The sequence below is a fragment of the Lampetra planeri genome, chromosome 22 (assembly GCF_965212315.1).
Source record: "Lampetra planeri chromosome 22, kcLamPlan1.2.h2, whole genome shotgun sequence".
NCBI lineage: Eukaryota > Metazoa > Chordata > Hyperoartia > Petromyzontiformes > Petromyzontidae > Lampetra > Lampetra planeri.
In genome coordinates this window covers 12,320,761-12,343,083 of record NC_136128.1, presented here as the reverse complement: position 1 = coordinate 12,343,083, position 22,323 = coordinate 12,320,761, and the positions used below count along the sequence as shown (strand labels likewise).

The following is a 22,323-nucleotide window of genomic DNA, read 5'->3' as shown; positions in this document are numbered from 1 at the left end:
TATATATTATTATTATATGCGTTGATATAATCGCGAAAGAACAAACGGCGATTATGTTAATTGACGGGTGACGTCACCGGCCGGTACCGCGCGGGGGATGCGGCAGTGAGGGGAGCCCCTCGCTTTGTGGCAGCAGCAGCGGCGGCGGCGCTCGCTCGCTCCGCGTTTCGCTCGAAAACTCCGCCAATTCAAAAAAAGGGACACGTAGAGATGGCTCGTCTTTACCTGGGCAAGCTGAGCTACAAGGCGAGCGAGAGGGACATTGAACGCTTCCTTAGAGGCTTCGGCAAGATCATTGAGATTAGCCTCAAGAACGGGTGAGTCTCAATTCCCCAGTTCACATCGGCGGCCGCCATTACGCGCTCTCGGCCCATTGGTCCGCGCGCCGCACGCGCCCGCGCACAGCCAATTGGGCCGCGAGACCGTGCGGCGATTCGTCCAATCGGCGCGCGAGAAGCTCGCTCCGCGCTTATCCGCGCTGGGAAATACGCCGCAGGCTTTTCATGTTCTGCTAGGCCTCCCGCGAGTCCAGAAATGTTTATTGCAAATGTATCAAAGATTTAAAAATAAATGTATATCAGAATAGGTTTCCCCTTTCTGGAATAAAACAGTTGTGTTAAGATGTTAAAACACCAAACTGAAACCTTTTGCAAGGAATCAAGGCTGCATTAACCACAGATACTCGTGAAAATACAAACAAAAACATGCTTTGAGATATGCATTTGTTTGTATTTTCACAAGTATATGTGGTTATTGAAGACATTATTTCTTGCAAAAGGTTTCAGTTTGGTGTTTTAACATCTTAACAACTGTTTTATTGCCAGTAAGGGGAAAACCTATTATTATATTTTGATGCTGGCAAAGGAGGGCCCATGATGAAAACAAAATCACGTGGATAAAATCACTCCCCTTCGACGTGAATCGACTCGTTTACAAAGTGTCCAGCGACACAGCAAAGGAATGGAAATTCGTTCGAGAGGGTCCACGTCCCACGGGGAGATGGAGCAATGAAATCGGCCTCGTGTGTGGCTGGAAGCTCCGCGTGGGTTGATAGTAGGTTTTTACCCTTTTAACTGGTACAAAACTGACACCTTTATTCAAGGCATCATGTCTGCAATGACCACAACACAAGTAGTCAAAAAAGCAAACAAAAAGAAGCAACTCTGATAAGGATGATAATATGCACTGTCCTTGAAGTTGATTGGCCCACACCCGAGACGGCTTTCTTTAGAGCCTAGTCCCCATTGGTGTAGGGCCAGATGACACCAGAAGGCGTACAACTCAAACACAGTGCAATATCAGAGTATTGAGAGCTCGGGGTAAGCATTTACACTATGAGATCTCTTTTACCAGTGGCAAAGTATGATAGTAGGTTTTTACCCTTTTAACTGGTACAAAACTGACACCTTTATTCAAGGCATCATGTCTGCAATGACCACAACACAAGTAGTCAAAAAGGGTAAAAACCTACTATCATACTTTGCCACTGGTAAAAAAAGTAGTTAAAAGGGTAAAAACCTACTATCATACTTTGCCACTGGTAAAAGAGATCTCATAGTGTAAATGCTTACCCCGAGCTCTCAATACTCTGATATTGCACTGTGTTTGAGTTGTACGCCTTCTGGTGTCATCTGGCCCTACACCATTGGGGACTAGGCTCTAAAGAAAGCCGTCTCGGGTGTGGGCCAATCAACTTCAAGGACAGTGCATATTATCATCCTTATCAGAGTTGCTTCTTTTTGTTTGCTTTTTTGACTACTTGTGTTGTGGTCATTGCAGACATGATGCCTTGAATAAAGGTGTCAGTTTTGTACCAGTTAAAAGGGTAAAAACCTACTATCATACTTTGCCACTGGTAAAAGAGATCTCATAGTGTAAATCCGCGTGGGTTGTTGCGCACTCCGGATCAGCCAGCAGTAGATTAACCACGGCTGATTATGAGGCCCCAGTGGGACAACATAAACAGTGGTTCGTTTACTCCTTAATCGGCTATTGAATGGTCGAATGGAGCCAACTCGGCGCGTATGGAGCATTCGAGGTGAAGCCTCTGGTACGCGGCATAATCCGGTACTGAACTTAGCTTTTGAAGCTATACAGACTACAGTTCCCCCGTGTTTCATGTGCATGGTCGTTTCCAATATAATATGACTATACGTCAATCTCTCGGGGTTGATATACATCATTGCACGAAGTGTCACTTGATGAACGGAAGTTATCGGACTGCGAAGTGACCAGGAAATGGTACTATTGAGCGATGGATTTTTGAATCTGCGTGCAGAGATTTGAAGGTTATTCACTCCTATTCGTGGGGGTCTTGGTAATCCAGGTTTCTCCCACATCTAGGATTGCCCATATATCTCACTCAATACAGGACCTTCCTAAAAATAGTATTGGCTCGGTGAGGTTTTTTTCTAAGTAAATAAGTTCTGTATTGTTACGAAGAATTTTCGCGTCTGTGCTGTATAGCTTCAGTGTGTTTTCTAAACGTGGAGCGAACGTGGAACAAGATGCTGGAACAACACGCATTAACAACCCGGAAACACAGAGAGAACATTGATATTGTAGCCTGAGTTCTGGCCATGTTAATGTGGAATTTCCACCGCGGGTTCTGTACCTCCAGCGGAGATGTACACCGCGCAACTAAAGCACCGTCAAGTCAAATGCTGCCCATTGTGAGACCATATTCGTGCGGTCTCAAACCGTCAAAGGAACTCGAGCCTTTCATTTTGGTCCTGCCTTAATATGTAATGTGTAATCTACATATGTGATGGTTTCGGGACTGCCAACAAAGCTGGACAGCCCTCGTGAAACACGTGTTCATGTTTAGATAAAATATTGCAACATGTAAGTTTGACTTGTAAGTGCGCTCGGCTATGTTATGCAATTGATTTCATTAACATTCGCTAACTTGAAATACGTATTTCAAATAAAGCCTCAGCTGAATCGGGTTGCTGTTTTCAGGAGGGTCCAATTATCGCTGCCTGGGCCATTATGGCCACAGCTTTTGAATATTTTCGTGCTGGAGTTAATAGCGGTGCCCGAAAACAAAACATGATTATTTTAGCCCTTGAGCCTGAGCATAAAGAAAGTTTGTATTTTCAATGTGTATAAATGTACGCCGTACAAATTTCAACTGTTTGACTGTAGGGCAGATAGGGAGTTGGTTATTTAAGTCTTCAAAATGAAGAGGCCGTCAGTCAGTTTGACTGAACAGGGTAATACAGATGAGTTGCAGACATTGGGGCACATTCAGAAGGAGCCACCACCGGTGAGGTGGAAAAAACTTTAACTGGTAATGATTTATCGTCAAATTAATCCAGTGAAATGTATCAATCCAATGTTTTGTATGCTATTACATAGCACACTTGCATTGCCCATGTAAAAAAATTGGAATCACTTTCAGCGCAACTGGAGTCTAAAATATTTGGAAGTGAATACTGTTCCTCCAAATTGGTTTTAAATTATATATCAGATTTTCATCCAATCACAAGCCTTTTGGCATCATCTGGTCCAACACCATGTGACACTAGGCTCTAAGAAAAGCTGTCTCGGGTGTGGAACAATCAATATCAAGGAGAGTGCCTACATTATCAGAGTTGTGTTTTTTGTTTGCATTCCGACCGCAGGTATTGTGGTCAATGCGAACATGACTCATTGTAAAAAAGGTGTCAGTTTTGTTGACAGATAAAAGGGTAACAAACCAATTATCATATTTTGCTACTGGCAAAGGAGGTTCCAATGGTGTTCTTTGTGAAAGTTATGGTTAAAATATACATCTGAGGTTCGAGATCGTAGTGCTTAAGCATTTTTTTCACACCCGCATTTTCTGGGACAGCCTCGACCAAAATATTTCATCTCGACCCCATGTGGTTAACGAGGCGAACGCTGCTGTGTCTGTCCTTCAATGGCTGATGTGTGCTGTTCTCAGGTATGCATTTGTGGAGCTTGAAGATGGCCGGGATGCGGATAGTGCCGTGTACGAGCTGAACGGCCGCGACCTGTGTGGGGACCCGGTGGTGGTGGAACACGCCCGGGGGCGGCCGGGAGGTAGACTCACCGCTTCCTGCCCTGGAGTAGAGAAAACAACTCGCGCCTGTGTTTTTCCTCGAGTGCAGTTAAAAGTCTACTGAAAATGCATTGTTTATCCTGCTGAACTGTGTTGATGAGCGGTTGTTTTTAAATGTACATTACATATATATTGCAAATGCCTTACACAGTACTTTGTTATATTTTATGGAAATGTATGTTTTGCATTTTAAAGTGTTTCTGATGTTCTTAAGACCACGGGTTATTTCAATATTGGAACTGTTATTTAGAAGTAACAACTAAATATTTAACAATGGTCTATTGCCTAGTTAATATTTATATCTGAGTTAACTCATGCGGTGGTTCCTTGCAAACACTGCAAATGATTAATTATAGCATTAATGTGATCTTACATGACCCGTCATCCAGTCTACTTAAATAATTTACCCGTGCTCTTGAGCTTTTCTATGAATTGTTGAATGTTTTCTCTTTAAACTTAACCACCGATTTAACAAAGTCGTCAATGTTTTGAATCAAGAATCTCTAAGATGCCTGTTCCAATGGCCATGGCCTTACCTTACCAACCAACCTACCAACCGCACCAACCCATCCACTCCGTACCGTACCAACCTACCCGTTCCATTCCCATGGCCCTTGGCTGCCCTTGCCGGAGCCTCCTCCTGCGGCCTCACTTGCCTTTAGACCCGGTTGGTGAGGAACAGCCAGGTGTCATTTCTGGCTGGTTTGGTGAACTCCGTGCTTTTTCACATACTGCATTACAGTACATTGTTAATTGTTTAGAATTAGCTTAAAACTGTTTTGTGCTGTTTACGACGTAAGTGTAATATGCACGCACACAGTTTTGTATCGTTAATTCATATTGTCTAGTATGCTATATAGAATCAATTGCACTGACTTTGCTCCACACAGTATAATTGCCATATTGTATTTTCAAGATGCATGGTTATGTTTGAGTAATTCTGCTGTTGCTTAAAATAATATAAAAAATCTTCAGTGTCATTCACAAGATGAACAATATGTAATGAACCAACTTTATCATTAATAGTTGCAATAATTTGCTCAAACAAAACTGTATAATCAAAACAGCACAGAAAATAGTTTCTTTTAACCACTATATATAGCTATTTTTGAACTAACTCATGCTTTATACACTACATACAATGTATTTGCACCTTGCTATGATTGCTATTTTTCACGCATACATATTTATTTACTATTTTTAAAATACGTCTGCTGTTTGGCATGAATGAGACGCTTTGTAATCTACGTCCACTTGGCGTAGGTGCTTCTTCAATTTTCGGAGGACGCTCCGGACTCTACAGGCCTCCCATCCGCACCGAGTACCGGCTCGTAGTGGAGAACCTCTCCACCCGCTGCGATGCAGAACAGCTGAAGGTAATCGCTCGACTTTGACCATCGCAAATTCTTCACCAACATTTATGTTTGTAACATATTTGTAATTGTGCGGATGTTGCCGTGGTGTAATGGTTTGCAGACTTGGCTTGAAATCCATTGGCCACTGGTTTTGTCTCCCGATGCCCCAGTTGAAACATTGGCCAGGTTTCTTAAATCATGCCTCTCGTGGGAGTCGCTTCTGCCAGCAGTGGCACGAGCAACTACTTGCAGGGCTGCATCTTTACCTCTTATTTGTCTTTTTGCATTATGTTGTTGCTTAGATCAGCAACTACCACGTCTGCAGAGGACAGTTTTAATGAAATAAATAGTTTTATTGTACTATGCTGCAACGTCTGTGTTGCCCAACACCGACACCATCATGTCCTGACCATCATGGTGAAGTATGATCAAATAACTCGCACGATCCGGCGTTGTGGGGCTTCATCCAGCAGTAGATAGGCAAAAGGGCTGTATATGTACAATGCAATTCCATTTTATTGTAACTTTCAAAGTGGTTTTATACCAAATTGTGTTTTTCTCTTGTAAAGCACTTGGCTGGATGATAGAATAGACCTCTATGCTTTTGAAGGTTACATATTCAGACCTGTATTGTGAGTCACGCATTGTAGTTAATTGGTCCACTCATGTGGGTGTCCTTGCTCCTCTCCACTCATTTTTGTCCTGGGCCATCTCGAGGTCAACTCCACAGTCCTTCATATTTTAGATCACCACTAAGAACCACTTCTACCAAGGCTTGCCTCTTGGTCACTGGCCTGGTGTTACCATGTTCAACATCGCCTTCCTTTGCGATGTGGGTTTCCTCTCATCTTACGACGTGCCCTCGCCATTTGAGTCAACTTTTTTTCGTCTTCTCTGAGATGTGCACCACCACTCTTACCGTCTATTCTAATTTCTGACCCGATTCAGTCTTGGGATCTCAGTAATCAATCTTGCCATCATTTCTATGGTGCAGAAAACACCCATATATGTATATATTTCTTAGGATATATATTTCCAATTTTACCAAATCTTGTCGATGTATCGTTCAAATAAAACATTACGGTAGCTCGTGCCTCAATCCGCTCTGGTCGCACCGACAACTCTCCCGCAGGACTCGCTGCGCCGTGCTGGCGAGGTAATGTATGGCGAAGCGCACGTGGAGCGAGACAATGAGGGCTTTGTGGAGTTCCGCACGTTTGTGGACATGAAGCGAGCTCTGGACGAGCTTGACGGCATGGAGCTCTTTGGCCGCAAGCTCAAGCTGAGGGAGGAGCGCTCCAACCGGACGATGCGCGCTAAACGCCGCAGTCGATCGAGGTTTGGAGTTCAGTACACGACAGAACACTTGCACGTGACACACACAGCAACTGGCAACACCAGTTGCCGAGCTGGGGATGCGGGGCCAGTTAATTTATCCTGACTGCACGGCTTGTTTAACGTTCTGGTCTGTTACAATCTAAAATATCGGATAGTTATACAGGAAGAAGCTGGATATTAGTATGCCGTGTATGATAGGCACATTTACGTTATAAGCAAAAACACTTTATCTTACAGTACAGTGGTCTGGGGAAGGAGAAGGCTCGCTTGTGATACAAGCGACGCTTGAAAGCACAAACGGCCTTGTTCCCAATAAAGCAGAAATTTGTACCGAGGTAGCAGGATTTGAGTTGTAGCGATGTGTTTATATCTCATAAGAGTTCATTATTCGGTTACCCAGTCATTTCAAATGGTTATCACGTAATTCACTATTGGAACCACAACAGTTTGCCACCTCAGGTGGTACCGGCAAGTAAATATCTGCTCCGGGCCCATGGGCGATAAGGGGTGTGCGTACATCGAGTTTCTGCTGTACCAGCTGGGTATAGCCTTACCCACTCTGTTATTGAATAATATGGTTACTGCTAATCGTAAAGGGCCTGACTGGCGAAGAATATTTGTGTTTATGAAAGCATGGGAACAGTTTTTCTCTCTGTTTCTCATCATCACCAGCAATGATCTATATACTGCTGGATAAATGCCTCCAGGTTTTTTTACTCGGTCACAAAATAACTTTTAACTTTATCGGCACTTATTGCCATGACGTGCGTGTATTCCGTTGCGTGCAATATGGCGCACGTGCTGCGGGTTGTTGTGTTGAGCCGGTGTTGATCGTGTCGGGCAGGTCACGCTCGAGAAACCGCCGCCGAAGGCTGAACCGGGCAAAACGTTCGCGAAGCAGGAGTGGCAGGAGGGCGCGACGACGCAGCCGCACACGCAGCCGATCCAGGTCAGATCTTGCAGCCGGCATCGTTAACAGCTTCACAAAAGCAAATTGGGGGTAAAAAATAAATCTAAAAACTCTCGCGTTTGATGAACGATCGCAAGGGGGGGGTACCTTGTCCAAGCCGCACGACGAGTTGGCGTTCACGCAGGGCGTGACGTGCAACGTTGCAACGCATTGTTGGGCACGATAACAACGTCGTAAGACACGAAATATCGTAATGCACCTTGTAGGTAACGTGCTGGGAGAACTTGATAGTGGAATATTTGATGATATAAATTTCAATGTTTTTCAGTAGTGTAAATTATACACTTCCAGAAATGTTCATTACAGATTACTAATAGCACTGTTGGAGTTTCTGTAATTAGATTTAAATGCATGCACTTCAGAAATGTTTTTATACATCGCGATGTAAGAATACTTAAAAATCCACCTAATGGCTATCGGGTGCGGCGTTGTGATGTTATTTTTTTCCTTCAGGACTCGTTCACCGGCAAAGCGTAAACGAGGCAGGGACAGCAGGTCCCATTCACGGTCTCGCAGAAAGAAAAGTCGCTCGCACAGCCGCTCTGTGTCTGTCGGTAAAACAAACGGCAGGAACGGCGGGAAGCGGTCGGCATCCAGGTCTCGAACAAAATCTCGGTCTCGGTCCAGGTCTCGCAAGAGGGTCAGGCGATCGCGTTCTCACTCCAAGTCGAGATCTCCTAGACGCGCAAAGAATGTGCGCTCTCGCTCCAAGTCGAGATCTCCCAAGCGGGCGAAGAATGCCAGGTCCCGATCCAGGTCCGCGTCTGCCAAGGGAAGGAAGTATAGCAAGTCACGCTCGAGGTCTCCATCCCCAAAGGCCAGGAAATACTCGAGGTCCCATTCTCGGTCGAGGTCTCCCAAGGGAAGGAAAACCAGCAGGTCTCGCTCCAGGTCTGTGTCTCCCAAGAGAAGGAAAAATAGTAAGTCTCGCTCGAGGTCTCGATCTCTCAGGGGACGGAAAAACATCAGGTCTCGTTCTCGGTCGAGGTCTGCCAAGGGAAGGAAAAACAGTAGATCTCGCTCCAGGTCTAGATCTCTTAAGGGAATGAAGAAGAAGGTTAGATCTCGCTCTAGGTCTCCCAAGAGAGGAAGAAATGCCAGGTCTCGCTCCAGATCTGTATCTCCTCCTAAGGCACGGAAGATTGCCAGGTCTCGCTCGAGGTCTAGATCTCCCAAAGCGAGGAAGAACGTGAGGTCTAGTTCTAGGTCAAAGTCTCCCAAAGGAAGGAAAAACAGCAGGTCTCGTTCCAGGTCTCTAAAGGCAAAGAAAAAAGTTGCATCTCGTTCTCGGTCACGGTCTCCTAAGAGAGGGAAGAATGACAGATCTCGCTCCAAGTCTCCCACGGGAAAGAGAGACAGCAGATCTCGCTCCAGGTCTCTGAAGGGAAAGAGAAACAGCAAATCTCGTTCCAGATCAGGATCTCCTAAGGGTAGAAAGAACACCAGGCCTCGCTCTGGTTCCAGGTCTCCCGAGGGAAAGAAAGACAGCCCATCTCGCTCTAGGTCTAGATCTCCGAAGGAAAAGGAAAAGATGAAGCCTCTCTCCAAATCCAAGTCGCCATCACCGTCGAGGCAGAGGTCTCGGTCTCGCTCCGCGTCTCAGACAAGGTCAAAGTCGAGGTCTCCCTCCTGCCCGAAACCTGCCTCCAACTCGAGCTGCCCCACGACCGCTAAGCATTAGAAACAATTGTTGGGTTTCTTACATTGGATTTTTGAAGGGGTGTTAAAGGGGGTGTTTGTAATTATTATTATCAAAAACATTTTTACCGTTTCACTTCACAGGTTAACACTGGCATTCGTATGAATGAGGTAGTAATCCATTTATAGTGAACTCCTTATTTTTAATAGATGTTTGATTTGTCTGCATTGAGCCCCTCATGCTTTTGTGAATTGTTTTTTTTCCCCCCATAAGGCAATCATTTCCGTAGGAGCTTGGTTTGTTGCTGTGTTAATGAACAATCTTCAAAAATGACGACTCCAGGGTTGCAATAGATGGCAACAGGGTGATACAAGCATGCATTCTTTCTCGGCTGTGATGTGTGCCCTCTTCGTTCCTGTGAAGGGTGAAAAGTCACGAAATTGTGATTTTATAAGGCAGTCCTTTCACTCGCCCAGACATTTTTGAGTGAATGGCCATGACGTGTTTTTTTCGGTACATATGTATGTTGAACTTCTTTTGCACTGTACGTAGCAAATCGTGCTCACCGGACGTGCAGGGGAAGGACAATAAACTAAACATAAGAACAGTTCTAAAATTTTTTTTTTTATTTAGATTTACAAGTCCATAGATCCAGTGGCTTCCTCTTATTGGAAGGAAGAGTGTTCCAGACGGCCGTGAAAGCGCGCAATGCAGCGACCGTCTTTGTTTGATGGTTAGACAAACTCCACTGCAAGGATACACAGAACATAGTATCATGTGCCATGCACATTTCTGCATTAAATTTATTGTACAATTGATGCTATGTCCACCTTGCTAAATGAGAGCTGTGTGGAGTACTTAACCAGGCATATTTCAATCTTGGAATTCCTTGTTGCCAAGAAGATAATTATTGATTTGTATTACAGTAAATTACACCCTTTGCTGTATACTTCATTATTAAAAAAAAAAATAAACCGCCTCCACGTGGAAAATACATGCTCTTGCTTCCTGATTATGATTGTTCGGAGAAAATGTAAAATGTGTGTGTGTGTGCCCAAGAGGTCGTTTTGTTCCTCGGAAGGCAGGGCTGCTCGCCCGTGTCGAGTCTTTTGACTTCCACTACGTGCTGCTGACGTCTCGTCGTTCAAGCAGACGGTGCCTGCAGCGGATTCGAAAGCGCTTTTCGGAGCTCACTCAGAGAGCCACTGAAAAGTGACGTTCCCTGCCTTGTCTCCCACATGCCGAACGCTCCTTAAAATCGACGTGTTCTTTGTTAAAATGTTCAAGGAACCGAAAGTTAGGTTGCGCGTGACGCACGCAGCAGTGGCGGCGTCGGTGACCTCGTTGGGGATGCGTGGCAGTTCATTTCTGACTGCGCTGCTTGTTTAGCGCTCTAGTCTGATGCAACCTAATATATTATCCGAGAAGAGCTGGATATTAGTATGCCGTGTATAATAAGCACATTTCTGTTAAAAGCTACAACACATGACAATACAGTGGTCTGGGGAAGAATGGTAGCTTGTCATACAAGCGCATGAAAACAAAAACACCCTTGCTCCTAACAAAGCAGAAATTGGTACCGACGTCGGCCATGCGCGGGCTCCCTCTGGTGAACGCGTGGCAGCGGGGTGGTGCCCAAGGAGGGTGGTGCCGAGGGCACCTTCTCATCGTTCCGCGCGGTGCCGTGACCAAGGCAAGGAAGAAGGGGAGCGGAACGCAACGCAGAGGCGATGCGTCGGTTTTCACACCACCCACCCACCCAGCCCGAGACCCGGTGTTTCGGGCGCACGTCCACACGAGAGCCTCCCGTTTAGGGGGCCCCTTGCTGCCGCCGAGTGGCGGATGGAAATTGGGGCAGGTTAACATCATCGTGATTTGTTCAAAAGTTTTTCGATTTGCTCAGCGAGGCTCTTCACCGTAGAGCTGTTTTACTAATAAGCTCGATTGGTTCATGTTTGCACCTGGGTCACGGTGACCCTAACCCAGTATTGTGTTTGTGGGTATTACCTCCCAACCCAAAACAAAGCCACGATGTATATCCATAACAATGATGATCGTGTCACCCACATGGCACTACTGCTATCTTCTGTGCTCGGCAGAGCGTTGCTGGTGTAAACAAATATTGGTTTTCCCCCAAATAAATGTGGAAACCAATATTTGAGCAGGTGTTACTGGCTCTTGAGGCTATTATCGCAAAATGTAATTAAAACATGAGTTTCAGTTTGATTTATATGAAAAATAGAGTGTATGGTTATATGGCGATAACAGTTGCTATATTACTTCCTCTTCCTGACCGCTTATGATAATATGAAGTGATAAAAGTGTAGTTAATTGACATCGCTGTAGTTAATTGTCTAACTCGTGTGTACAATCCTCTTCACACGAGCGTGAGTATTGACACGAGTGCTGTATTAACATGAACATACAATACACACTCTCTACAATGTTATTCTAATTACTCATCCAGCAGTAGACATCAATTCACTGCTGGATGAGTGAGGGCTTCCCCACACCGTGAGGGTCGTTGGGATGACTTGACCACACGTCACCCACGCTGGTTCATGTGGGTTCGTGAAGGCGGGGAGCATATACATGCAGCGCAACTGAACCATCGACTGGCCCACCACGTAAGTCCGACAGTCCTATGGCAAATCTACTGTGCATGGTGGTCACCCCATCTAAGCACTTTTTCGGGCCCCAAAAAATCCTGCTTCGCTTGCGAGATCTCGACGAGATCATGGAGATGATCGGGCACTCTCGGGCTGATGTCGCGGGCAAGTGGCAGCAATCCGGCTGAGAAAGCGCCGCAGGATGTCCGCTAGAGGTCAGCAGCTGAGCGTCATCTCGGCCCGCACGTGGCAGCGAGAGAACAATCACCATTGGGCTCTCCAACCTTCGCACACACGAAGCTGGAGTCGTTTAACATTGCTCGTGAACCCTTCAATAGGGTCAAATAGCGCACGTTGGGATTCTGTCGGCACCAATACAGTTGTTGACATTACCATGAGCATCAATTCACTGCTCGGTGAAGGCCTCCGCAAGCGATTGATTGATATCTCCCACGATCCGGATATGTAATATTCCACTAAACTGATTTCATCGCTCCATCTCCCTCGGTTGACATCTTCTCGGATGCGTCACCTCGGCTGCCACTCCGTTATTATTATCGGCCATCGATTATCATCCCTTGTAGCGACGTGTTCTGCCCAAGCCCCAGTTACTTTTTTATCATTAACAGTTTGAATAATGTCTTTGACCTGCGTGTGTTGTCTGCTCCACGCGTCGTCCCCCTTTCTCTCGATGGAATTCCAAGCATTCTCAATAATCGCTGCCTCATAATTGACCACATACGGTGTGCATACTGTACTTGAAATAGTTGTGATGAAAAAAATGTATTGCACTCTAACACAGAGACATGTTCTTGAGATTCCTAAGCTAATGGAATTGCTTCCAGATTCAGAAGCGCCGAACAATACATGCCACCATAGAGCGCATTGGTGGCATTCGGCAAAATAAGCGAATGCTCGGAGCCCCAAGTGGCTCAAGGGGACCTGGATGAATGGAAACAGCTGTACCAAATATCCGCTTGGATAAAAAATCCGAATCACATGCAAATAAAATGTGCATAAATATTGAATGAATCTCTCTCATGTCTCCGTCGTCCACGGCTGCCTTCACTCGTCTCACTAACACGCCATGTCTCTCGTCCACATCGCTCTCATGACACGGCATCACTGGCTCATCTGTGTCGCTGTTCATCTCACTACACCCCCCGTTTGTAGACGTCTTTTGCCATCTCGCCAGCACTTTATTAATTGAAAGGGTGGAGGGGGTGGGGGTCTAAACACGTGACCTACTTTTGGCTCCCAGTGGTGCTCTCTGGAGCCGCATGCGGCTCTTTCATGACTGCTTCGTGACGTCATTCAAATTGCATTGCGGCTTTTGAAATGAATACAAAAAAAACTGGCTCTTCTTGTTATTTTGGGTTTCCAACCCCTGCTCTAACATAAAGCGTGGTACTTATTTCATGAATTGGAATTGATTGATCTGTGTATACGTGGATACGTCATATCCCTGTGTGCTATTACGATCCAAGGAACAGTATAATGAACTCCCATAGGCAATTGCATTGCATGTTCAACCATTACCATGAAACATACATGACTGAATTCACGTATAATTTTATAACATGAATATGTACCATTTGACTTGATTAAGATACGCATACTCTTTGGGTTTTTTCGGTAAGTCACGTAGGTTAAAAGAAAACAAATAAATTAAATCACGACGTTTCGGAGGCAACACAAGCTGCCGTCTTCAGGTGGAACCATCAAAGCACAATTACTGTATCACGTGATACAGTAATTAATACAGTAGTTTCAAGTGATGCAGTAATTGATACAGTATTTTTTGCTGTGACTATCCACCTGAAGACGAAAGCTTGTGTTGCCTCCTAAACGGCGTGATTTAATTTATTTGTTTTCTTTTAACCTACGTGACTTTACCGAAAAAAAACCCAAAGATCCTTGCAGTCACGAAAACTTCAAATCTAGAATTTAGACACGCATTTTAATGACCAAATCACCTGGAATGCGCCCTTAGCGTTCCGTCTGGATTGTGCTTGGATGGGTCACCAGCTTGTCATCGGACCATGGAGGCGATGTGGTGAGCAGCAGAGGCCAGTGCAGCCAAATGCATTGTTGTACGGTACTGTTCTCTGAATCTATGCTCCCAGCCTTCATCAGCACATACCGTTCAGCATGGTGCAGTATGGTCAAATAACCCCCCCCCACACAACATGTGGGGTGCTGGCTATGGAAAAAAATATTCGATTTATTGTCTTCAGAATCCAGACCCCACTTCTCCACCGGGACAATGCCACCCGCCACCCGCGAGCTCTGGGCGGGACAGTCGTCACAGATTCACAATCCACTCCCTCTGGCGGCGACGGCAAACCTGAATAGATGGACACGCAGGTGAATTGATCAAAAACGCGTTAATTGGAAATTGCCAAGGTCAAGCATGCGGGAAACAAATGCGTGATTGACTATGCACGATGCTAATCAGAGCGACTGAAATTAAGTACCCGCGAATTGCGAGGGGGGGGGGGATTTGAAGCGGGCGAATGAACGCAGGGCGCCGTGCGTCGCCGATGTACAGCCGCCTTCTACGATCTGTTTCGACAATCTGACTCCTTGAGATCGTTATTTCTACTTTTAGAAAACTGCGCAGTGAATGACGCTGCCGCTCGGGGTCACCATTCAACAGAACCCCGGCCACCATCCCCCCCCCCCCGGCGTTTTGTAAGACCGCCACACTCGCCACACGCGGCAAAGAAGGTGCCGTGCACTTAAACAATTTAAATGTCAAAATGTCACGGCGCCTGGTAATGCATGGGGCAATATTGCAGACGTTATCAGCGGCCAACGGCTATGGGCTGTTATTATTAAATTGCGGTGGTGGCCCGCTTGGGGACAGAGAGATGCGGTGGGTCACCGCTTATTGCAGGGCGGTTGTGTGTTTTGTGTGTGTGTGTTGTGTGTGTGTGTTGTGTGTGTGTGGGTGTTTTGTGTGTGTGTTTTGTGTGTGTGTGTGGGTGTTTTTCTTCTACAACAGCGGCGCGCGGTGACCTACTCGCGCTCAGAATGTCAAGGTTTTTTAATATCCGTGGCGCGAGTCGATGCTCGCAGGGTGATAAGGTCTCGCCGCCGTCACCGCCGCCGTCACCGCTGCTGCTGCTGCTGCACGGAGGCTTTGGGCACGCACGAGGCGGCGTGGGTGACGCACGCCGAGCGCGGCTCGACGTCACGACGACGTCACAAGGACGACACGCGGCCACGCCCGGCGGCTGTGTGGGCCCGCACTGTTAGCCCCTCGCCTCTGGCCACCATCGCGCCTTCTTATTTGACACCGCTCACGAGCACGGGGGGCCCAAGGGCCGAACGCATCCATTGGTTAGCGACAAATGGCGCTATCGCATTTGTACGAGATAAGAGTAAACTTGCAAAATGTTAACACGTTGGCTTTCGCGACCAATATCATCCATGATACAGATTGTGTTTTTGGGGTTAGATCGCGTAAGTATACATGTATAGTTAAACCCTTATAAGTATACATGTATAGTTAAACCCTTATAAGTATACATGTATAGTTAAACCCTTAAAATGTACACAAGATATACTTATACTCTGCTCAATTTTTTCGTAAATATTGCAGCTTCCGTCCTCGGACGGGGAAACAAGTTAGTTACCTACTATAATGAGCCAATAATGTCTGTGTGCAACGCTCGTGACGTCACACCACGTCGACCAGCCCCCCTCATTAATAATCATGAACAGGTTACGTCCTCCACATGAACCCCTCCTCATGAATAATCATTATAAGATGAAGTCCTCCAAATGGACACCCGCCCCGCCATTAATAATAATTAGCGGCTGACGTCACTCCACATGGGGGGCCTAGGCCCCTCCTCCCCCCTCCTCAGCGTCAACTCACAACCCTCACGACAAAGGCAGAACCCTCACGTCACGCGATCTCCGTCACGCTGTTGAGACATCGAAGTAAAAAGGACGTCAAGATCAACAAGGGAGTATAACCATGAAATTAAATAGGTCTGTGTCACCGCGCCCTTACAAATTGCACACGCGTTAATGCAATGAATATCAGGTCGCGGTCTGCTTTTCGCTTGCAAGTTTCAGATTTACTGCAATACCCCCGTCCTTGGACGGGCAAAAGGCGAGTTTTATATCTCTCGATGTTTAGTGTGAGAAATGAAGCAATGAAGAACTGTCGGCTGACCCTACCATAACCATGAGTGGAACCAATCCCCATTTGCGAGGGAACAAATCAGCTAAACATGGATTTCGAATGTTTTTTTTTATTATATTGGGATTATGATTTTTAGTTTCCTATTTACAAGGATGAGTAGAAAAAGGTGCAATTCACCGGCTTGTTTTAAACGTTGTGGATCACCATTAGCCACTGAGTCACAAACAAAGATGTCTGCCGTGGATATCGGCCTGTCAGCAAGGCGGTGGTACAACAGCAGCTGGACATTGAGTCAGCACCAGCCTGCTGGTCATCTGTGCCTTCCGCGTACCAACAACGAACACTTCCCTTAGCCCACTGGGAAGGCGTCGCTACGCTTTGAGCCTCTCGCAATGCTTTTAAAAAGCACGTGGGCAGAGCACAACATCGGGTGAACTATTTGAACTCTTTGCGCTACTGTTCTTAATTGTCACATTTGGCAATCTCACCACCCGAACACTCTCCCTCTCTCCTGCAAGCACGCGCTCTGTTTAGTAGCTACTCTGCTTTTGCCAACGTGGATTTCGACATCACGAACGCGTCCACGAGGACGACCGCCCAGGAGATGGAGCTACGACGTCAGGAGTGAGATGGATGATAATGGCACGAGCCCGTTGGCTCCCATCATCACTCTCCCACACCTCTTGTTGGTTCTTACGGTAAAGTCACGTAGAAGGGAAATAATATAATAATAAATATAAAACATAATCAAATAATTCTCACGACGTTTCGGCCACAACGCAAGCAGCCGTCCTCAGGTGAAGAACAGGTCTGTCGGAAAGACAGCGTCTGAATGAACACCACCAGGCTTGGCAGCATATATTTAAGCTGGGTTGGAGAGGGAAGAGCGCATTGACAAAGGAATTTGCATATCAAGAGGAATTTAGCATATTTATGGGAAATGCATATATGGGATTAGTCACTACTTGTGGAATGCGTAGGAGGTGGGCGGGGGGTTTCAAAGTCATATTATGCCCGTGCATTATGCAGTATGCAGGATTAGCAGCAACAAAGGGAGGGAGTAGGGCTAGCATTAATAAAGGGAAGGAATGTTAATAGTACCTCTTCCCGCTCACCTGCCTGCTCTCTGGCAATTTACGGAGCCGCCTCTTTGGGACTGTGGCTGCTTCGTTGATCGCGCGCTGCTCCATCACGGACGGGGCTCCTCCTGCCTCGCCGCTGCTGCTCGTGCTGACGTCTGGATGGAGAGATCATTATCACATGACTGGATCACTCGAGCTAGATACCCAACGCTTCTGCCTCCCTTCGCAGACCCAAACGTGCCCTTAAATAACCTCACAGAGCCCAACCAACAAGCACCGAGAATAAACAAACACCGAGAATAAACAAACACCACGCTGCTGCAGGAATGCCGCCGTGAGACCCCCACCACCGCCTGCGCGCCTCGCCAATAATCCGCGACTTTCCACCCTCACACCCAGCCCCCTGGCAGCTTCATGCAATTTCACATCGTTTCTCTTTTTTTAGAATTCCAGGGTTATTATTGTACAATCGCCCACCAACCCCCCCCCCCCCCCCCAAACTAGATTCGAATATAATTTCCTGCTGGTAGATTTGAGATCGGCGTCCAGGGCACGCGCCCGTTTATCTTCCTGAAGCGAGCGCAGCGGGGGGCACGGCCCGGCCGGCTGGGTGGCTTTGGAAGGGTAGAAGGCGTGGGAGGCCAGCGAGCGGGGCTGGTCAGAGGGACACGGCGAGAAGGTGGCCGAGAACCACGGGGTGTGGGGAGTGGCAGCCGGGGGCGCGCAACGCGCCTGGGAGGACGTCCGCAAAGGAGAGATGGAGCGAAGGAATCCGTTCGTGTGGCGCGTGCAGGGCTGATGATGATCACGATGGATGATGGAGGTGCCGATGACCAAACGAGTCACCTGGAATGCGCCCAATCTCGTCAGATTTCGAAGGCCAAGCAAGCTTGAGCCTGGACAGTGCTGACAACCGTGCAGAAGCAGGCTGTCACCAACAGCTACGGATCCACGACAGCAGAGGGCAATGCAGCAGAATCCATCGTTGTACTGCACTTCTATGCTTTGTCTCTATGCGCCCGGCCTTCACCGAGCCGCACTCACTATCGCGGCGAGGTGTGGTCAACATACCCCCCACGACCACGCGGGGAGCCGTAACCACGCAAGACAAGCGTTGTATTCCTGCGACTAGACACACATGACATTTGACGCTGGCAATATGAGCAGCGATGAAGCCATCTCGGGGGAATAGACGCGCACTCGGGTTGTTAATAAAGACACGCAGGGGGCAAACTAAACAGAGATCCCCCGAACATCTGGAGGTGCAGATTTGCGATTTTTTTCCAAAACCGATTTTCCCGAGTTTCAACATCGGTGGTGAATCCAGTAGCGCCTCTAGAGGCTGAGCGGGCTCATCGCATGGGGCCTGTCTTCACGAACGATGATCTCACTCTCGCGTGCCCAAACAACCCCCACGACGTGGGGAGGGAGGCCTTCATCCAGCAGTGGATTGATCATGGTGGATCAATATAATTGAATTAACTGGACAGCTATCTGGGGCCTACATAATTGCTGATCGATGAATACTTGCACGGTCACACTCCTGGTAACCGACAAAGGGCTGGCTGCTGGGCCAAGTGCAGTTCGTGAACGCCTATTGAGGCCGGGATGGGGCACGCTGAGATGATGCACCACGCTGGGACGCCTTTGAATTGCCCGAGCGCATCAGGCACTCACTGACGGCTGAGTAAAAACTGTGAGCAGGCTCCGATCCCGCTTAGCTTCTGAGATCTGTCGAGACTCGGGCGCTTTCCGGATGACTTGGTGACGACACCGAGACGACACCGAGACAGGAGGGACGCGTCGATCAGAGAACAAAGACAAAGATCCCCCGTGTAGCCTGAATAGACTGCTGGGGCAAGAGCTGTTAGCAAGCACATATGAAGGCCGGCACGGCACACGAGGGGGTGGGTGGCCAACACGACGCCCGGCCGCCTTTGTCTCCCCAGTGGCGATGTTTACACACCACCCAAGTACTCATTTGAGGCTGAGTCGACCTAGAGGAGGCCTCGGATCGGTTTAAATATTCGTGTCACTGGTGTTGGTAGCCGTGAGCGGGAATCGAACTCGGGACACCGGGTTCGGATCGAAGCGCGCTAACTGCTGCGCCACACACACACTGGAGACGTCGCATTGATTTGAGGACAGTAAGTGCCACTCGATCACGTCATGCCTAGAAGGGATGGTGAAGGGGTCGTGAAGGGCTGGAGAAGGGCTGGAGAAACACGCCCGAGAAAGGATCCCCACCTCGGAGATGGAGCGATGAAAACCAGCTCCACGTCTGGGTGGTGCAGTGGATTGTGGGTGGCATCGCGGGACCTGTGAGCGATGGGGGCCGGCGTGGGGGAGGCCTCCAGCCAGCAGTGGATAGACTACGTCCGACGGTGGTGATGATGATGATGGTTGTTGTGCGTGGCTGTAGGATTTGTGCTCGTGCTCTGCTTGGGGAGCTGAGCCCACAGTCACGCTCACCGCCTGCTCACTGTGCTGAGGAAAGCGGCACTCGCTATTGAGTATTAGTCGGTACCAGCGCCTGGCTATTCATGATGATGATTATTATTATTATACCACGTTCACTATTACCGTATTCTCGGCGTCATACAACGCTGTTCAGGAAAGTAAGACGCTCCCCACACTGGCATTGTGCCCGGTGTACATGCAGCTCGTATAAATCTGGGCACACACAACTAGCGGGTTATGAGTTGAACCCCCAACTCTTGTACAAAATACAGGGCCAAAGGGTGCGTCCTACAATCCTGAAAATATGGTATTAAGTGTTTTATTCTCGAGGACTAAATCGCCCTTTGAGCATGCGCGCCCGATCTCGTCAGACCTCGGAAGCTAAGCAGGCGTTGAACCTGGATGTTGCTTGGCTGGGTGCTCACAAACAGGCATAGCAGGTGTTATAGGCTGCCGTGTGGCCATGCGCTGGGCAGCAGAGGACGCTGCAACATCCAAAGCACTGTGATCTGCTCTCACGTCCACGCCCCACCTCCACCAAGGCGCACCCAGCGAGGTGTGGGAAGGTCCTCATCCAGCAGTGGAGTGGCACGAGGGCTGAGGGGAGGCGGATTGTGACGGCGCGCGATGCTAATGTCGGCACAGCGCTGATAGCAGCAGCAGCAGCAGCAACATCAACAGCAGCAGCAGCAACATCAACATCAACTGCAGCAGCAACATCAACAGCAGCAACATCAACAACAGCAGCAGCAACATCAAAAACATCAACAACAACAGCAGCAACATCAAAAACATCAACAACAACAGCAGCAACATCAAAAACATCAACAACAACAGCAGCAACATCAACAACATCAACAGCAGCAGCAACATCAACAACATCAACAGCAGCAGCAACATCAACAACATCAACAGCAGCAGCAACATCAACAACATCAACAGCAGCAGCAACATCAACAGCAGCAGCATCACCAAGCGAGCTGGCGCCTGCGAGCGGCATCATTCGAGCGCCACGGGACGCGGAGCGCAGTTCCAGCGGCAGCGGCAAGCCTCCTCCTTCTCCTCCATCGCCTCTCTCACCCCGTCACCTATCCACCGTCACCAGGACACCTGCCTCCCCTCACCTACCCCTCTCCCACCTGCCTCCCCTCACCTGCCTCCCCTCACCTACCCCTCTCTCACCTGCCTCCCTCGCGTGCTCACCTCTCATTCCGCCTCCTGCCCCCTCCCCTCACCTGCGCCCCTCTCCTCCTCGTCCCCTCGGCAAATCCCTCGCCTCCTTTTCCTCCCCGCCTCTCTCCTCTGCCCTCTCCTCCCTCCCCGCACCCTCCGCTTCCCTCTTCCTCCTCCCCGCGCCTCTGGCAGGAGCCACATTCGACAGCCGAGCGCGCTGCGTAACTCTCTTCTCCTCCTCCTCGCCAATTGTCTCCTTTCCCACCCGCCTCTCCCCTCACCTGCCCGTTCGACCCGAGCCTCTCCCCTGCGAGGTCGAACTCGCCTCGCCCCAGCTGGAGCGTGCTGGGCACGTTGCTGCGACAGGATGCCGGGCAGGGGCTAGCAGCAGGGAGCTGGAGCAGCCGTGTGGCCACGGGGCTGGGTGCTGCAGGGGAGTTGTGGGGAGCCGGAGTCAGGGGCTGGGAGCTGAGTGACGACGACGACGACGAGACGCGGGGCGATGCGCGGCGTGGAGGCGCGGACAGAGCAGCGATGCGACCACGACAGCCTCCGGCACCATCACCCACACCACCACCAGCTGCTGCTGCTGCTGCCCCGGTACACGTGTGAGTGTGTGTGTGAGAGTGTTTGAGAGTGTGCGCGAGTCTGTGTGAGTGTGTACGAGTGTGTGTGTGTGTGAGTGTTTGAGTGTGAGCGTGTGTGAGAGTGTGTGTGTGAGTGTGTTTGTGTGTGTGTGAGTGTGTGAGTATGTGTGGGTGTGTGCGAGTGTGTGTGTGTGCGCGAGTGTGTGTGAGTGTGTGCGAGTGTGTGTGTGAGTGTGTGAGTGTGTGAGTGTGTGAATGTGTGTGTGAGTGTGTGTGTGAGTGTGTGCGAGTGTGCGTGTGTATGAGTGTGAGTGTGTGTGAGTGTGTGAGTGTGTGTGAATGTGTGTGTGTGTGAGTGTGTGTGCATGTGTGTGTGAGTGTGTGTGCATGTGTGTGTGAGTGTGTGTGTGAATGTGTGTGTGAGTGTGTGAGTGTGTGTGTGTGAATGTGTGTGTGAATGTGTGTGTGAGTGTGTGTGTGAGTGTGTGAATGTATGAATGTGTGTGTGTGTGAATGTGAGTGTGTGTGAGTGTGAATGTGAGTGTGTGTGTGTGAGTGTGTGAATGTATGAATGTGTGTGTGTGTGAATGTGAGTGTGTGTGAGTGTGAATGTGAGTGTGTGTGTGTGAATGTATGAATGTGTGTGTGTGAATGTGAGTGTGTGTGAGTGTGAATGTGAGTGTGTGAATGTATGAATGTGTGTGTGTGTGTGAATGTGAGTGTGTGTGAGTGTGTGTGAATGTGTGTGTGTTTGAATGTGAGTGTGGGTGAGTGTGTGTGAGTGTGTGAATGTATGAATGTGAGTGTGTGTGAGTGTGTGTGTGTGTGAATGTGAGTGTGTGTGTGAGTGTGTGAATGTGTGTGTGAGTGTGTGAATGTGAGTGT

At 48.4% G+C, this 22,323-nt stretch overlaps 1 protein-coding gene across 3 annotated transcripts; it reads left to right on the top strand.

Moving 5' to 3' along the window:
* The first annotated feature begins 80 nt into the window (after positions 1 to 80).
* On the top strand, positions 81 to 10,362 carry LOC144725062 (uncharacterized). Of its 3 annotated transcripts, XM_078604511.1 has the most exons (6): positions 81 to 317; positions 3,929 to 4,047; positions 5,330 to 5,442; positions 6,554 to 6,759; positions 7,604 to 7,708; positions 8,183 to 10,362. In XM_078604511.1, exons 1-6 carry the CDS (start codon positions 211 to 213, stop codon positions 9,408 to 9,410), a joined length of 1,878 nt encoding a protein of 625 aa, XP_078460637.1. In that variant the 5' UTR covers positions 81 to 210; the 3' UTR covers positions 9,411 to 10,362. The 3 variants fall into 3 exon arrangements, with proteins under 3 accessions (XP_078460637.1, XP_078460639.1, XP_078460638.1); XM_078604513.1 differs by lacking the exons at positions 81 to 317; positions 3,929 to 4,047 and adding an exon at positions 4,130 to 4,737; XM_078604512.1 differs by lacking the exons at positions 81 to 317; positions 3,929 to 4,047 and adding an exon at positions 4,130 to 4,752.
* The last annotated feature ends 11,961 nt before the right edge of the window (positions 10,363 to 22,323 follow it).